Genomic DNA, 19,312 nt, shown 5'->3' with positions numbered 1-19,312 from the left:
AATATTCATATTATCTCACCTTGTATGAATTCAAATCTCTACCTTTACCATAAAAACATAAATATATCTCGGCACTTAATACAAAAAAGAAAGGGAAAGGGAAATTAATTGCAAATAATGTGACAATCCCCTGGAAAATTATCTCATTAGACAAACAAGATTACATATTAATTTGGAATTCCATATTCTGAAAAGCAGATGTAAATCAGAAAAGAATATTACAAGGGATATACCTCTAGGCCTATGTTTGGGTGCCACCTACTATACTAAAAAGCTAGGCATCTCCTCTCGACTCTTCTTTTTCTTTTCATCCTGCCTTCACCTTCTAGACATGGATATGGACACAACTGAAAGAAAAGAGAAATATTAGAGACATTGATTCATGTGTCTAAATCAAGCTAAGTATAGAATCTGTCAAATATAGAATTTTTCATATAAAAGGAGCCTCTGCTTTGCATGAAAATGCTTAGAAAACAGGCATCAAATAAGGATATTATCCGCATATGCTATGCGTTAAACAGCATATCCCATTGGTAGAAGAGCCTATAAATCTCTGGCTGAACCCTTTGGCTTAAACCAGAAATGGAGTTTAAACCTTCTGTTTTGGTGCCACAAGAAAACGAAAATTATCAACTAAGTGAACTTGTTGTAGGGCTTCTGTCCCTTGGCAGGTTAATGCTCGTAGATGATAAGTCAATATCTAATTGTCAACGAGAACCCGCCAAAGGAGAGTTGCCCTTCAACTGATTCTACTTAATCTCCGAAAGCCCTGTGTTTTTAGCTCTTGTTCAAGAGGTATGATCATGATTAATCTTCGCTTTTAATGATTATCTAGGGCTAGGGGTTCCTTGAAACACTATTCGACCAAATTAATGTGATGAACTTATAAGAGACAAGATATATGTCGTCAATTATAGATCATCTAATGGTCTTGGCTCAATAGTTAGGTGTGTGCTTGATCTCCCAAGCTACTCAAGTTTGATTCTCTTACTCCTATTTTTATGTCAATTATTTTTCTCCAATAAAAGAGTGATACATCTTACCGTCTTATTAGAAAAAAATAAATTTATTAAACTAAAATAAATTTAATTCTCCAATCGGAATGTGACACGTGTCATGATATCTGATATCAATGACACATATCACCATCTGAATAGAGAATTTAATTTATTAAATTAAGTTAAAATTGGAACAAAATCGATAAAATATACAAGTAACATGTATTAAATATATAATTATACTATTTTTTAAAATGTTACATTCTTTGTTAAACATTTGCGTGAGTGGTTTGATTGATATCGTTTGAATAGTTAAATAGCTTTTTGACAAATCTAAAATATTGGTGGTCTGATTAAAATCTTTCCATAATTAAATAATCATGAATGTAATATACCCTCCACTGATCCATTTTTTGTACTAAAAATAAAGCTGTAGTAGTACTAGCATAAACAGCAGAACAAACACATAAGATTTTGCAATGTCAAGCATTCATAACTGTTACTCATGACATATGGTTTAAACCTCAAATTTTGCACCAGTAAATACTCAGTTCTTAATCAAAACAAAGAAAATCGAACCAACTTCAGTTGCTTGGATTCTTAATTGGCTACTCTTTCACGCAATATCTTCACCCCCATGTACCTGCATCACATTAAAATATAAACGTCAATTAAACAACCAGCGTATTTAATCCCCATAACTCATCACTTTGACATGCCATGTTAAACAAGTCATCAAATTCAAAGAATTTTAAGGTTTAAAGTAGGCTGCATGGTGATTTATTGAGAGTGTGTTGACTGCAAGGTGATTTCTGGAACTCCTGTATCCGGACTGCATTGCTGCCAGCTAATGTGCATGCAAGTAGCATTGAGAAGTCCTCCTGTAGTCAACACGTTTTCCAGAAATCATCGTGCAGTCAACATGTTTTTTAGAAATCATCGTGCAGTCAACATGTTTTTTAGAAATCATTGTGTAATCCTGACGAGATGTTAAAAGTTAATCACCTTCCAAGCATCATTACGGTGGCCTGAGGATTAGTCCCAGGCGAGACGCTGAACGTGGATCCATCGATAACCCTCAAAGAATCCACACCAAGTACCTTGTAGTCATGATCGACAACTTTACCAACTTGGCAGCCTCCATGATAGTGCCATATAGTCATCACAGTGTCCTTACAATATACTTCCAATGGCATCGAAGGATTGTAATGTTTGGGCAACAAATTCAACGGAGCATTGGCTGTCATATTGAGAAGTACCGGCCAAGACAGAAAGTCATATCTGAATTTAGAGAAAGGCTTGGATTCAACAATTTTCTCAATGGTTTGAATTCCTTGGACACATCTTTGTAGGTCTCGTGAATCCTTGAAATAATTGAAGGTAACTGATGGGTTATCGTTCGGATTTCGTGTTCGAAGCTCCAAATGGCCCGTCGAAATCGGTCCCGTGACTTTTTCTATGATGAATCCACCTCTAAGTGCTGCCTCCTGAAGATTGTTCCTGTATTCGACAGCTTCGGTTATGGCTTCTGGTGAAAACATACTAGGAGCGGAAGCACCGCCGGCAAAGTTTTCACCGCCGGCAGCTTCAATATAGCTTCCGAAACGAGTGATACCAACTACTTGGATAAGCGAAACCTCAACTGGAATAGGAGACGGGATAAACACAGCGTTCATGGGATTATCAGACATGCCTTGACCAACCCGTGGTTGTTCAAGCACCAGTCTGATGTTGTGGGACTTGAGGTGTTCTGCAGGCCCGACTCCACTCAACATCAACAGCTGTGGGCTTCCCAGTGCTCCGGCCGATATAATAATCTCATTCTTTGATCCTTTTTTAAGATATGCTTTGTGCTTTGCCCCTCTTGCGTCTCTAAAAACCACTCCACGAGCCTTCGGTTTTTTTCTCCCTGCCATCATGGACGAACACATAATTTTCATGGGAGGAACTTATGAAATCTTAAGAGTGACAAGAGATTTATCAACATAAAATATTTGAAATATATAAGAATTCAAAAAATTTCAAGGATGATTATCTCATCCGTCCCCTTTGTCCATCTTTACATGCCATGAAGTGGGTTATCAACAAAACAAAAAAACTTTGGATTTTGATCAAGTTAATCAGATTATGTACCTTCAACTGCAAACAAGATTTTGTGAACAGAAGCATGCAAAAGGACAGTGAGTCCACTGGGATTAGCATACTCCAATAAATCAGCAGCTGTGTGTCGAAACCCTTGTTGATCGAAGATTGTTCCACCCACTTTGGTCCCATAAATATGGTCATAAGTGAAGCCATTGAATGGCAACACCCCAGCCTCCAGCAAACCATCCCTTACTGCTGACTGCCATTGTCCCAATGGTGGCTCAAATGCCACCAATTTCTCCACCCATTGATACGACTCATTTACTAATCGTCCATCCCAACCAGCTTGCCTGATAATTAACAACAGAAAAATAAATGAATCCATTCATTCATGCTTGATCGAATTAGCCTACAATATACAAGTTAGTTACTTGACAAAGTCGGTGGAGGCGCGTGTATAAAACCCTGCATTGAGACAACTTCCGCCGCCCAACACCCGTGCCCGTGAATTAATCACGCCATCTTCAGAGATGAACCGCTGTGAAGGAGATGACCGGGAAAGATCGGAGAGGGCGGCTCCAAACCTGGTCATTTTAGTTATGTTGGGGTTACCATAAGGGGAGCCACCACGTTCAAGGAGCAAGACGGTGGCTTTTTGAGATAATGTGGCGACTAATGGGCACCCGGCGGTGCCACCACCGACAACAATGTAGTCGTAATATGATACCGTTGGAGCTGACGTCGCATTATGCACGAATGAATAGTTTGGAGCTGTAAATAAGGATAAGAGAAGTATTTTATGTTAGAGAATGAATTTATAAAAATTTAAGTATGAAGATATATTATTAATAAAAATACATAAAATATTTAAATTATATAAAAATTTAAAATTTTCTACCGATGATTGTCCTTGTTAACGCTGTCTGTCCATCCTACTGCATGGGTAGGGATGACATTCATTGCAGTTTAAGAAGCCTCACGTTTTAGCATTTGTGCATGAAAACGATGGTATGGTAGTAAAATGATATATTTTATTTGTAATCAAAATAAAATATTTAAAAATTTGGTTTATTGGAATTATTTGAAATATATATATATATATATATATATATATATATATATCATAGATGAGAAGAGAAAAAAGACACGCTCGCAATAATATAATATGTGGATTTAAAGGACAGCAAATTTTTAGTCTAAATAAAGCACAACAGTATGGGCGGCATTAATTTGGCAACAAGCTTTGATTTAGGGTGTAATAAATGAAAGGGGACCATGACAAGTACTTGGAAGATAAAAGGAGAAACCTTAACTTGTACTTATTCATTAATTAGATTAAATTAATGTATTGCATTGCAAAAATTAATAATATTTTTATTATTTTTTATTAATATAAGGTGATTACAAAGCCGCATATATTATAAAGTTTTTTAATTATTTGACAATAAAAACTTAAATACTCTTACAATTCATTCATAGAAGATTTTGTTTCCTCAAATAGTATTTTTGATTATTCTTAATATGTGATTATGGATTGACTAAACTAACAAATTATAAAAAGAAAATACTTTGAATTAGGTTATTATAATGTCTATGATTCATAACTCTACATGCAATAAGAACAGTAGCACATTGAGCTTCATGAACTTTAATTATGAAGAAAAAGTATGCTTATATTGGCAATTTAGTTATAAAAGATTTGAATGAATATACCTGTGTCAGTGGCAGCAAAACCATGAAAGAAGAGAAATCCAGCGGCAAAGGCAGCTGCAAAAAGTGTCCACCACCCAACACTCATTCTCTGCAAAATGCAAGGCCAACACCTTGTCAAAGATACATGAACAGATTATAGATTCTGGGTAAAGACCAAAGTAAGCTGTTATATTAAAGGATTGATTTTATACAATTTTAAGGTACCAAAATAAATTATCAATAGAAAATATCTAAATTATATAAGAATTTTAAACTTTAGGAGGCGATCGTCCCGTCAGCCCCTCGATTCATCCATGCTTGCGGGGAATGTACGGTTGAAACAAACCAAACCAGGTTAAACTGTGCCACTCTTTCAGGGGAAAATAGCTGGAGGAAATGTTGCAGACAGTGGTACCTGATTCAACAATCCAATTTGTGGGGCAGGTAGCCAAGCTAAGTAATGGCACTGGAACTGCTTCTTTTTTTCCCCCACCTGGAAAAGCACAAGGCTAGAAAATGAAACCAATTGTATGATTGCTCCTTCAAGTTGGAGCTTGGTGATTCAAATGTAAATAATGCTCGGCGTTGCCTACCAGACTTTTCCTGCTAATAATGTGTGTATATATATATATATGCTGATTGACATTGCAAACAAATCAGCTAGTGGGGGAAGAGGGGGCAGTTGAGCTTGGTTTAATGCACCTGATAGTAGCTCACAGCTACAAATATTCATATTCCAGAGGTTTTAGTCCAGAAAAAATAGTATTTTCTTAAAAATAATAATGAAATATACTTCTATAAATTTATAGGGATCTATTTTTGAATTTTCGCACAAAACCAATAAAAAAATACTATATGATGACTACGCTTAATCACGCTATATGGGTTGTGTCGATGATGCAAAGAATATTAAATTGGGCAGAAACCGGTCCAATCCGGTTTGTGCCCCTTATAAGAGAGTCAAGGTCCAAAGAGGGATTTTTTTTTTTATTTTAAAAAAGGTCCAAGAGGGCTATTTTTATAATTTAATTTGATTTTATTCTCTTAAAATGGTGATATGTCACTTTTTTATTGGTCGAAAAATCAATAAAAATACATCAATATTACCGTTAGTTTTCCAACAACAGATGACCAAAAATATGTTTGAGTATGATTTTAAAAGGAAAATAATTGAATGATTAATACAAAAATAAATTAATAGATGGATGACTAAATAGATACCCTTAATTTATTCGTGAGTTTTCCACCTCTGCGATAAAGCTTCCCTTCGGCAGAGTAATATTACAAAGACCGACATCAAAGCACTGTGTACAATGCATCTGAATATACATTGGATTCCCATATAAAGAAACACGTTTGAAATACATATTGTCAATCTTGAACCCCCCAATAATTTCACACTTTGTTTTTTTCAGACTAGGGGTTTTCTCTCTGCTTCTTCTTCTTCATCATCTTCTACACTTGCCACTTCTTTAGAACAGGCTTTTGGTTGCATCATGGCGTCTCTATTTGATCTTTGAACCCTAGGACCTGGTTTACTGTCTGGCAACATCTTCAATATGATTCCCATTGATATCAGTAACAGTCCCGAACCGTGCTGTTCGGTTAACGGCTTTGTAAATATCATGTATGACAGCAACAGAGTTACAGCTTTTCTAGCAGTTGTTATCTACAAACGCAGGAAACAAGTCAAGTAGATGAAAACCATGATGTGGTTTCGAGATCACAAGTCTATTTTTACCATGGCAGTCGTCGCGGCACCGAAAATGGCAATCAGGGATAAAACAGATACTTGACCAATGAATGTAGCCATGGCTTCAAACACTAACACCCCATACACATACGGATGCTGCAATCGATCAACATAAAAGAGAAAACCCGATGATCAATACAAACATCTAATGGTGTAACCATCAAGGTGCACTTCAGTAATCGAAACAAGTGTTTATTAGGATCATGCCAATGGAATAAGGACCAAGATGCAACCAGTGTAACTGGATCAGAAGCCTTTGTGCATTCTATTCCATGTGCTAGGTCCACACGCATACAACAAGAGAACCACTGATGGTCCCCAACGTATGTCATTTTGTAAATGCAAATACCTTATAAGAATGTTATTTTTCACATTAATAATGTTAAACAACTCCCCCACTTCAAAAGTGTAGATTTCAAGTTTAGGTCACCTAAATAAAATATTATTTTATGCAGCCTCGGCCCCTGGCAGTGCAGGAGGCCAGGGGTGTGCATGAAAGAAGTCAATCAATAAAATAAAATAAAATAAAAGGCATTGCTGCTTACTTGAGAACAAGAATTCCATGCCTTAAAGAGCTCTCCAGTTAGAAACATTGGCACAAGTAAGAAAGGAATCCCAACTACAGTTGAGCAAAACAACATCTCCATCTGTAGATAAATCATCCATATTCATAAATAAATTGTCACGAGCACTACTTCATCAGTTATTTGTTCCAAGTTTCCAAAAAAAAAAGAATGAGAATTTTCAAGGCTAAACCTGTGTTGTTTCTGGATTCATGGTGAAAATGGCTTCTTGAAAATTACCCAGAAATGCATCCATGATTAAAGCACCCGAAATCATTATAACACCAATGATGCTAAAATTTGGAGATGTCTGAGCATCAGCTAAGGTGAAAAGGATAAGACCAACCACAAGAAGCAAAGCAGAGATGTATTCATGAAATGGGTATTTCCTTCTCAGTCCAGGAACAAAAGCGCCCATAATCATAACTGGCAGAACCTGAAAATTTTTCATACAACAGCACAACACTCATTAGTCAGAATGAACATAGATTAAGAAAATGCACCTTAAATTACATTGCGAAACGATATAACAGCTTGAAAAGGGAAGAAAAATAAAATTCAGCACAAGAAACATGCAAGGATGGACCGACGGGGTGCTGGGAGGTGCGGTTGCACCTATGGAAATTTCAAATTCGTACATAGTTTAGGTATTTTTTATGGATGATCTAATTTCGCACCACCTGAATTTCTAACATAACTTCTTAAGTTCGCTCCCCTGTCATAAAATTCTGCTTCTATCCCTGGAATCATGTCTTTATCTAGCTGAAGAAAAGAAGGAAACAGAGCAATTTGTAAAAGAGTTGCAGAGTTGTTACCTTTGTAGATTTAAACATGATTTGGGCAGGATAGTTAAGGTAAGCCAATGAACCCTTGGTTAATCCATGAGAACCCATGAGAACACCAGATAGTTTCACATATGTCTTCCATGGATTCACCATTTGTTTCATAGTAAACCCTTGAAGCCGTATCAATATCAGGTAAACAAATCCTTGTATAAAAGTAAAATACCATCCATAGCTGAAACGTTTCAAAGATTTTAAGTCAAGAAAAAAAATCAAAATTAAAAGGAGCAAAATAGAAGAAATTATGAAGAATGAACCTGAATTGAAGCCTATTATAAACATATTCCTGCAATAAAACAAAATAACACATCGATCGTCAGAGTAAAATGGGAATTATACCAAATAAAAAACAGAGTGAACTTAAGAACACATTCTGAATCATTTGAAGAAAGACATCAACAAGTGAAAGAAATGAAAATGCAAATATAGAGAAACTAGTTTTACAAATATATATATATATATATATATATATATATATACAAAAATACAATGTCCTAAATTTCAGTTTTCATAATTTTTCTTAGCAAGCAAACACAGAGAAACACAGAAAAAGAGAAACCCGCCATACATGAAAGGGAATTGGTCACATGCAGAGTCGAGAAAACTTTGCAAATGAAATAACCGGTTCAAAACAACACTAAAATGTAATTCTATCAACAAAAAAAGATCAAATAATGTTTTTTGGAAGAAAAAAAATAGCGAGAACAAACCTCACAAACGCCATTAACAAGGTAGCCAAAGAAGAACCCAGATGAGCAAATAAGAAACTGTTGCCATTTCGGTCTGTCTGTAAGGGAAATTCCAAACAAAAACCTTGTTTGATACTCGTTTTTTCATCTCTATTCAAAAATTCCCGCTTGATGAGTTTACAAAACACCCAAAAATCTCTAACTCCTAAAAAACAACCAAAGAATCGGAGCAAATCCCAGAAAACATATGAAGAAAAGGGTCTTCAATCTTCACCTAACACGTTATAGTCTATAACTTTTATTACCCGGAAATGAAACCTGAAAAAAGGTTGATTTTATATAGTATTAAAATAACAAGAAGGGAAGTACGAGAACTCGGAAGGAAATTTATGGAAGACTTGTCTACTCTTTCTCCCTCACTGAATAAAAATGTTGTATCAATTTAGGGGCGAAGGAGAGATTTTTTAAGATTTTTTTTATTCTTTATCTCCTTGGGAAAACGGTGGGCACCAAAGCTTACGACTTAAATAAGTAAGAAAATAAAAAAAAAGTAATTGGAGTTAGAGAGTAAGAGAAAATGGTGACGTGCGATAATTTTAATATACAGTTAAAAAATATGTTATTAGTTTTATTATTATTTAAATAATAAAATTAATAAAAAAATTATTAGAAATATTATTATTTTTATTTATTTTGTTATTATTTAGCGTTTTATTGGTTTTGTTAATAAAATCAATAAAACGCTATTAATTTTATTATTTTTTTATTGATTTTATTATTATTGAATACTTTTCTAGAAATATTAAAAATCATTGATATTTTATATAAAAATAATAATTTTTTAAATAATTTTTTATCAATTTTATTATTTAAATAATAATAAAATTGATAATATTTTTTATATGCAAATTCTCGGAAAGTTGTTTTCTCGAGAAAATGGAATCGAAGATACTAAAAATACCGTCTCAATAGGAGAGTTTTGACTTTTGGCTTTGAGCAACTACTTTTCTTTAATCATCCATATCAACGCGTTTATGGTTTTTTTTTCGTATTATCAGCTTAATTAAAGGAGTTAATTCATAAAAAAACATTTGTTTAGTTTAACTAATTCAGCAAGTAGATTTATTAAATTAAGAAATATATTAAAATCATAATTTCCAAAATTGGTTTATAGAAATTAGAATAAATTAGTTATATTAATTAATTTTTAAAAAAGTATCAAAGAGTACAAATTAACCATTAATAATAAAAATAAAATCAAACCAAAAATGAGTTAAAAGCCAATCGAACATCTTGAAAGAATATAAGATACAAACAAACATCATTTGATGGTAAAAGATAAATATTATCAACACTAACATAAAAATAAATATAATAATGAGGGTATTTTGACAATTAACTTCATCACAATTCAAACACGACCCATCTAAGATGATTTTGAACACATATTAGTAAAAGAAAACTAGTGTAACGTCCCAAATTTCGAGTCAACGAAGATGAATTGACTCGAGAAATCTATAGACTAATGTGATTGGGTAATTAAATTGATTGAGCGAAGTTTAAACCTAATTGGTGAAGAATTGAGCCTTAATAGTCATTAAAAAAGATTTCTAATTTGGGAGAAAATGAGGAATGATTGATGTTACAATTATACCTTTGAAATTCAAAGGCTGATTTCCAATGAATAGGGCGAGGTTATTAGGCAGACCTTCAAGAATTTAATAATTGGGTTGTTAAAATATCAAAAAAAATAATTAGACTATAAAAATATTAGTGTCTGGAAATTGGATTACCAAAATATTAATTTTCATTAATAGTAATGTTTGAATGATTAAAATAGTAATATCCTAAAATTTGAGTGTTTAGATTTTAAAAGAATATATTAAAGACCAAAACGTTAATATTCTAAAAGTTGAGTAATCATTTACATAGTTTATCCAAACTAATACTATTGTATTATACAAGAAAAGATTGTTAAGCTTAGCAGGTGGATGTATCGCAGATGAGAAATCGAAGATGAGAATTGGTGCAGAGTAGGATTAGCATTTGGAAGCCACGTTTCGTGGCGGCTGAGGGAAATGGGACCCACCTTGGATTTAATCCTGGCATGGATGGTGGATAAATAGGTCATTACACAAATTGTGACGGGTATATTTTATTTAATTTTCTCATATGTAAAATCAGGTCTAAAATGAACAAGATGGGGCTTTGGAAACCTAAAGAAAACGTGTGAAGGGGAGCGGGCAAAACGAGAGCGTAATATGCACGGGTTCAGATTTCCAATGAATCGCCCTCTCCCCCCATTATTATTTGCCATTAGTACGATGAAGCATATGCATGCCCAAATTCCTCGCTTGCTTTGATTTCAAGATTCAAATTCCTCCATCACCACCTCCTCCACTTGTTCAATTTATTATTTGGGACGAATGCTTTCACTTATGCACTTGAGCTCTCTCATATGGATAATCCACTTTGAAAACTCAAATTACGATTAAACTTTGATTCATTATATAATGTAATGACTTCTTTTTTTTCTGGTAATACACTCCAAAACTATCAGTTATGCTCTGGGCACTGTCTCATCTCTGATCTGCTCTCTTACATAGTTCGGGGTGAGTCAAACCCTATCTCCTTAATCAGACAACCGCGATTAGCTTCTGCTAAGTTATCTACAACCTTGTTTTCATTGTGTCCCACATGTCGGAACTTTACCTCCCTAGTCTGCTGTAGCAGCTTTCGACATGCTTTAACTATTGCATTCCCCTGTAATATCTGAGATCCATCGGTTAATGCTCTATAAACATCCAGACAATTTGTTTCCACCATAAGTTTAATGATCCCTAAGCTCCACGTATGTTTAAACACATCATGTAAAACCCACACCTCTGCCATGAGTATCGAGCATCTTTCTAGACTACGTGTAAATCTATAAATCCATTATCAATGTTTATTTTCATTATGCCATTGCATGTTGATGCCTCATCTTCAACTCAAACATCATCAACGTTCGCTTTGACTCATCTTAGGAGAGGTCGTTGTCATTTCTTATTATCAACATCCTAAATTTTATCTCATCTTTTTCGATGATAATCTTATATTCTTCCAACTAAATATATCAGGAACAATTTGATAAACTTTAATTCGAGATAATCATGTATTCCTTCAATCAAATACTATAATTTTACATTTATATCAAAATAAACTAAATAATATAATATAATATTTTCAATAATATATCATATTACATTTTAAAAAATTTATTCTCACAAATAATCTTATACTCGTGTGAATCAAAGGCTCCTAAAAGTAAGCCTATGAGGATTGCACGTAGTCTACTTATGATCCATAGGCCTAAGTCTCCAATTGCTAGTAGCCTTCCAAAGGAGGGCCATCCGAATGACAATTTGGGTTCATATAAGTAAATGATTGATCTAATTAAGCATACTTATAATATGGAATTTGGGCCAACTTAATATTTCTCAAGACCTGATTTTGTTGGAGGACCAAGCATAACCGTTATTAATAGTATGGATGATTAAAAGATAATATATGTTCATAATCTTTATTAGTCATCGATGACGGAACTCAATATTATTTGTTAGAGGATCATTTTTAGAAAATGTATATATTAGTTAAAATATTTTACTATCTTCAACTAAAATGAAATTAAAAGTTGAATATTTAATAATTTAATTGAACTCCTCAACTCAAAAAAGATGAACAACCAAATAGAAAAAAAGGCAAAAATTTTGTATCTTAAAATCAGAAATAATAAAAGAGAATATATTTTCATTCATTTAAAAATAAAAAAATAAAAAATAAATGAATGTTAACTCTTTTTAATAAACGATGACTAAATTTTAAAGTGATATACATTTTTTTTATAAGTACATTTAGTCACTTATTATATATATTTTTAAGAATCAACTTAAGAATTTAATATATATTAATATATATATAAATAAGTTGATATTGTCGAAATGATTTTTACCGGGGTGGGGGCGAGATTCTGAAAACCGCGTCATTTTTAATTATTATCTTTTCAATTGAATTTTTAATTAAAAACAGTGCGATTTTAGAAAACCTCTCGTTTCAAAAAATTGGAAATTCCTTTACGATAAAAATATAAGGTTCGAGGAGTCGCCACCAATCTTTGATTAGGGTGTGATTGGGCACCCAAAAACATTGTCATTTTAAATAAAAATTAATTTTAATTAAAACGACAAATTTACGGTCTACGTTACCAAAATCCAAGTTCGGGAGTCGGTTACGCGTGGGGAAGGATTAGCACCCCCACAACGCCCTAAATCGGTACCTAGTTGATTAATTAATTTCTTTGCAACGAATTTCGCAAGTTCAAATTTAATTTGATTAATGATCCCTTTAAACAACAAACATGCAAATTTGCAACATTCAAAGCAACAAAATAGATTTAATTTAAAATTACCAAGTCATTAGAAAGATAAAGAATATTCGATTATTTAAAAATATCGAGACCAGATCTTTAGTTCAGTTCTAACGACCTTTTCTCGAAAAGTTTAAATAGTCGAATATTTCCTTTTCTTTCGCTCCCAAATTTTACAATGATATATCCAAATTTAATTAGGCGTTACTGACGGGATACCATTTTAATTTAAAATCGTCAAAACAACTTTCCTGTAAGTTAAGAAAAGCCATTCTGATAATTTTAGATTAAAAGGGCATTACCCTTAATTCCGATTATGTGATTATATCGAGTTATGCACACAAGATTAACATGCTTTTTAAAAAAAAAAACAACTAAACAAAAGTATACTAACAACATACTCGGAATACTATACATGCATACATTTAAAATAAATATAAATTAAACTTACGAACATGGATAAAATATTAAACAAAGGGGCTAAAATGTAAAGAACACAAAAGACAGGCTCTTTTCATAACATTTTCATTTCTGGGCAGTCCAAACATGATACAACCAAAATACTACATAGGATCAAAATGCAAGTTTCTAAAACTATGCATCCAATGTAAAAACAACACAAAAATGGCCCCAACATGAATTTGGACTATCATAAAAAACACTGAAAATCACGCAACAAAATCAAAAGATAATAAAGTTCAGTATAGGGACCAAATCGAAATGAAACAAGGTTGGGATGGCCACGCACACAATTACGCCCTAAAAATCTCAATACACGGATTCCCTCAGCTATCAGAACGTTGCCGTTTTTGGGGTATCTAAACGACGTCGTTTTGGCGTCTTAATATATGAGATATTAGGGTAAGCTCTTTACCCTAATTTCATTTCTCATCAGCCAGACCAAACCAAGCCCCGCCGTTTTCCTTCTTCTCTCTCACTATCTCTCATTCTATCTCCCTCAACCCTAAACAAAACCAAAGGCCACCGCCGTTTAACGCTCCGATGAGGATTCCAAAATGGCCAGAACCCTTCTCTTCTTTTACCCAGAACCCAAAATCTTCGAACCTACCACACAATAGCGACCAAAACCCGAAGTTTGAACTATTCCCCAAACCTTACTGCCTAAACCATATGACCACCGTAGTACGCCCCTCTCAACGCCCCGTTGAGGAACCGAGACCTCAAAATAAACCTTACTATCCCCCTCTCAGAACCCTAGCCTCATTGAAACAAAGACCTCTCCCATGAACTAGGATCTAACCAAGCCTCCAGAAACCATATTCTCATGCAACCATAGTACCCAAAGATGAAACTCTTACCCTCGGTGACAAACAGGACTCAGGTTCAGGCGATGGCGATGACTCTGTTCTTCGGCTAGGGAAGGTGAGGGTTTTACCTTTTGTTTTTGTTTTTGCTCTTTCGTTCTCTGCCTCTTGTTGATTTTGCTTGACTGGGTTGTTTTGTTACCGCTGATGATTGTCTCAAATGGATCGTTTTCTGTTCGGTTTATTTTTTGGTCCTTAATTGCATCATGGTTCTTGTTCTCTGATTTTCTCGAGGGTTTTGGACTCCGGTTCTGGATTGCTTCTTTGATGGTTGATTTTGGATTCTCTGTTGTTCTCGTTGGTTTTCTGTTTTTTTGTGTGTTTCTGTTCGTAATTGCCTCTGTTTTTTGTTACTGCTCCATGGTTCTGTATTTTTGGCTTGCTGGTTATGGCTCCTGTTGCTCTCTCCCTTTGTTCGTCCTCTGATTCCTGAACCGAGAGCCCTCTGAGCTTTTTTCTTTCTGGTTCGTGGACTTCCCTCCACTCGGTTTCATTTTCACTGCTATCTCTAGTTGATTTTTGCTTTCTGTTTTATGTGTCTTTCGTCCTGCTCCTTGCTTGGTGTGCTTGCAGGTCACGGGTGCGAGCTGGTCACGGGGCTTCAGCTGCCTGGGCACGGGTGATGGGGAACAACCCCGAGGGACTTCACGTGGGTAGCACTTGGTTGGTTCGCGCACTGTCTTGGAGTTCTGAGTGCGTTGGGAGCCATTGGCATAGGGTCTTCACGCTTGGAATGTGGGCAGCATGGGCTGCTGGGGTCTCGTGCATCGTGGAGAAGTGAGTTCATGTGTGCTCGGTTGTCTTGGTGACTGAGCGTGGCATTGCTTTGGGTTTACTGTTTGGTGGGTTGTGGGGCATACTGCTCGGTTGGAGTGCTGTTGATAACCTTGAGGACTTCACGTTGGAGACACTTGTGTGTTGTGGAGCATGGGCACGGGAATGTGGGGAGCTGAGCTGGAGCTGGAGCTGCTGCACCTCCTGGGGCTTCACGTGAGGAGTATCTCTAATAGAGTACTAGATCGGGTCTTGATGTAATTATTGATGGGCTTTGTTTGTTGGGCCTCGGGTATATTGAGTCTTGTAATTTTGAGTCTAGTTTGGGCTCAATGGACTTTGGACACTTAATTTGTATTTGTGATTGAATTTCAATTTGTGTCCCGATTTCCATATATGATTCCAATCCCAATCGAGCACCTAAAGCCTTCAAACGTAAAATTCCACGCTCCATTATTTGAATTAAATCTTCATCGAGCACAAACATCTCCAAATTAATTCTCGTTAATCATCAAGTGAATTTAAATGGCCCGGACAAAATTAGGGTATTACAGCTGCCACTCTTTGCTCGTTGTTGTGACCACAAGAATGTAGCAAAGACAAAAATAATGACCTAATTTTGCTTGATTGCATCGTCATTTCACTTTCTTCAGTATTCTTCTTGACTTTCGCTTCCATCACTTGCACGAACCCTTTTAATGGATTATTCTGCTTCTTCATATCCGAGAATCTTCAGTTTCTTCCCACATCTGACGATCTGATGGTTTGCTCCAACACTCTTCTGAAATGGCTAAAAATAGCTCGGATGACTTATATTGTACTCGGGCGTTTTTGTCCAGTCCCATCTTCTTGCTTTAAAATTTGATAAGAGATCTGCTCCACTCCATCTCCGGGGTAAGTGAGACTTGAAAAATCTTCGGATAACATGTCTGCTCCCTATTCTTTCAATGGGTATAGGACTTGATCAATCTTAGATCAGCGGGTTCGCTCCTATTTTTCAGGATGCATGAAACTCGCACAATCTTCAACGAACGTCTCTGCTCTCTATGCTTTCAGAGAGTATAAGACTCGAACAATCTTCAACAATCGTGTATGCTCCCTATTTCTTCAGGGAGTAGAACTCCAACAATAATCTTCCTACGGGTCCGCTCTCTTTTTCTTCAGGGAGTAAGAACTCGAACAATATTCTTCCTACGGGCTCGCTCTCTATTTCTTCAGGGAGTAAGAACTCGAACAATAATCTTCCTACGGGTCCACCCTATTTCTTCAGGGAGTAGAACTCGAACAATAATCTTCCTACGGGTCCGCTCTCTTTTTCTTCAGGGAGTAAGAACTCGAACAATAATCTTCCTACGGGTCCGCTCTCTTTTTCTTTAGGGAGTAGAACTCGAACAATAATCTTCCTACGGGTCCGCTCTCTATTTCTTCAGGGAGTAGAACTCGAACAATAATCTTCCTACGGGTCCGCTCTCTTTTTCTTCAGGGAGTAAGAACTCGAACAATATTCTTCCTATAGGCTCGCTCTCTATTTCTTCAGGGAGTAAGAACTCGAACAATAATCTTCCTACGGGTCCGCTCTCTATTTCTTCAGGGAGTAGAACTCGAACAATAATCTTCCTACGGGTCCACTCTCTATTTCTTCAGGGAGTAGAACTCGAACAATAATCTTCCTATGGGTCCGCTCTCTTTTTCTTCAGGGAGTAAGAACTCGAACAATATTCTTCCTACGGGCTCGCTTTCTATTTCTTCAGGGAGTAAGAACTCGAACAATAATCTTCCTACGGGTCCGCTCTCTTTTTCTTCAGGGAGTAGAACTCGAACAATATTCTTCCTACGGGCTCGCTCTCTATTTCTTCAGGGAGTAAGAACTCGAACAATAATCTTCCTACGGGTCCACCCTATTTCTTCAGGGAGTAGAACTCGAATAATCTTCTGTTGCTTCACTACCTCCTTGTGAAGGCTTATAGATGATTTACTTCACTACTCTTTCATGAAGGCTTGAGTTTGATTCGCTTCAAAGGTTGAACCTGAAAATCAAACATTATCAATCATTAATGTATGCTCGAAAATATCCAACTCAAAAGTTCTGAGTTCGAGAAATTTTCTGAAAATTCATCTTCATCGTGAAAACTTGTCTGGAAGCCCTTAGATATGTGAATCTACTTTGGCTCAATTGTTGTCATCATTCTTTTTAGGATTTCAAAACTAGTCATCCTCATCTTGATGCTTCAATATATTAAATTTTCCACTATCATGGGGAAACCTGTAGACATTTAAGTCATCATGCAATGTCATGATCCTATTCATGCCTAAAATGTATGCAATTATTCAATTCAACACATTTTCTTCTTCAAAGGAACATCGTCTCCTTTGATTTTGATGGACCTCGATTTCGTCTTGGGCACCGAACATTTGACCAGTTCACCCCAGTTAACAATCTCAAAATCATATCTCTCGGCTTGACATAACTTTGACTTCTCTCATTCTTGAAGCCTGCCATTACCCATGACCAACTTATTGATGAATGACATTCTCTTTGGGCCACCTATTAATGGCTGGAATTTTCTATGAATCCCAAGGTTTCTGCTTCCCATAACCATACAAAGATACATGCTAAAACCAATGTTAGCTTCAGAATACCTGTCTTTTCAACATCTTTTGCATAACAATACAAAATGATCTCATGTACCACAAGCTAAGCTATATGTTTTAACCTTTTCAAAATCAAATGCTTGTAAAGGGGAATTGAAAAGGAAAAATATTACTTTATTTATAAATGCAAAGAGTTTTTAGCAATTATATGGCAAACTTTTAACTGGAAAAAGAACAAAAGGATAGGCGTATTCAAATATCAATAACACAAATGCCTTTGAACTGGCACGCCGTTAGAATAACCCGAGCGTAGCTTCTATCAAAAGGAACTCCAAAATTGTGATGACACCTAAGAGTGCAAAGCTACTTCTGAACCCCAAAATCTCCCATTATTGGATGCCGTAAACCAATATTGAATCTCATGTGCATTCAATTTCTCCTCTGGTTGCTTTCATAGAGACCCATTAATCTTTAGTCTCAATCCTGATCACCAACTGTCGTTGTTACTACTCGTGTCATAAGCTCTTTCCTCTTCCAAAAATAATTAAGAACCTCCACCGTGCACGAATTCTGAATTTAAAACTCAAGCCGCCCTCTACGGGTTTTCAACTTGACCTCCTTTGGTTTCAAGATATCTTTTTCAAGTTTGCATCTTGAACCCCCCCTTTTATTTGTTTTTGTTTTGTTTTTTTTCATTTTTTCATTTTTTCATTTTTTTTCATTTTTTTCATTTTTTTCATTTTTTTCATTTTTCATTTTTCATTTTTTTTTTTTCTTTTTTCATCTTCAAGCAAAACCCTTCTTAGATGCGTTCGAAGTTCACTGAATAAGGTAATTCGAACTCATCCATCAATCAAGACTAGAGCTCCCCAAAAAAGGTTTTCTTGACAACATAGGGTATTTTCCACTTGGGCATCCAATTCCCTCGAAAATCTTTTGGAACGAGCAATATCCTCTTGAGCATCAGATCCCTTTCGTGGACTTCTCGAGGGCGAACTTTCTTACCATGTGCTCGTATCATCCGCTTCTGGTACATCTGACTATGGCAAATAGCTTTCAATCTATTTTCTTCAATCAAATCCAATTGGTCATATCTGGCCTGTACCCACTCTGCCTCATTTAGCTTCACTTCTGACAAAACCCAAAGTGAGGGAGTTTCCACTTCAAATAGGGAGGACAGCTTCCATCCCATAAACTAGAGAAAAAAATGGAGTTGCCCCAGTTGACGTCCGTACAGAAGTCCGATAGACAAACAGAGCAAATGGCAACTTCTCATGCCAATCTTTATAAGTTTCAGTCATCTTCTCTATAAGCCTCTTAATATTCATATTAGCTGCCTCCACTGCCCCATTCATCTTTAGGCGATAGATAGTGGAATTATGATGCTTTATCTTGAATTGCTCACAGACATAGTCCATCCTCTTGTTGTTTAAGTTCAAGGCATTGTCAGAGTCCATCATCCATGCCCCACATAGCCAACGACCACAGAATTGTCATTATATGCAACTGATGAGGAGGGGTGTGCATTCTATCTCCATAAATTCATTAGCGTGGGTCCCACATACTCCTTCATGAATTTCTTCAAGAATGGTCT

General features: G+C 35.7%; 2 protein-coding genes across 3 annotated transcripts; both read right to left on the bottom strand.

Moving 5' to 3' along the window:
- Positions 1 to 1,470: 1,470 nt before the first annotated feature.
- LOC120139961 (protein HOTHEAD-like) lies at positions 1,471 to 4,912 on the bottom strand. 2 transcript variants are annotated; one of them, XM_039155051.1, is made up of 6 exons: positions 4,797 to 4,912; positions 3,515 to 3,854; positions 3,132 to 3,433; positions 2,521 to 2,907; positions 2,004 to 2,490; positions 1,471 to 1,641 (listed from the first exon to the last, which is right to left on the bottom strand). In XM_039155051.1, the coding sequence occupies exons 1-6, from the start codon at positions 4,879 to 4,881 to the stop codon at positions 1,599 to 1,601; spliced, it is 1,644 nt and encodes a 547-aa protein (XP_039010982.1). In that variant the 5' UTR covers positions 4,882 to 4,912; the 3' UTR covers positions 1,471 to 1,598. The 2 variants fall into 2 exon arrangements, with proteins under 2 accessions (XP_039010982.1, XP_039010981.1); XM_039155050.1 differs by having other exon boundaries at positions 2,004 to 2,907.
- A 1,274-nt stretch (positions 4,913 to 6,186) lies between these two features.
- On the bottom strand, positions 6,187 to 8,766 carry LOC120139962 (UDP-galactose/UDP-glucose transporter 2-like; the record flags this gene model as incomplete). Its single annotated transcript, XM_039155052.1, has 7 exons — positions 6,187 to 6,444; positions 6,517 to 6,624; positions 7,074 to 7,175; positions 7,285 to 7,527; positions 7,907 to 8,108; positions 8,191 to 8,219; positions 8,644 to 8,766. Coding segments are annotated over 7 exons (1,065 nt in total), but the record flags the coding sequence as incomplete, so codon positions are not given.
- Positions 8,767 to 19,312: the final 10,546 nt, after the last annotated feature.

Source organism: Hibiscus syriacus, unplaced genomic scaffold (assembly GCF_006381635.1).
Source record: "Hibiscus syriacus cultivar Baekdansim isolate YM2019G1 unplaced genomic scaffold, ASM638163v2 tig00110777_pilon, whole genome shotgun sequence".
NCBI classification, from domain to species: Eukaryota; Viridiplantae; Streptophyta; class Magnoliopsida; order Malvales; family Malvaceae; genus Hibiscus; species Hibiscus syriacus.
The sequence above is the reverse complement of the archived record's forward strand: the minus strand, read 5'-3'. Positions and strand labels throughout refer to the sequence as shown.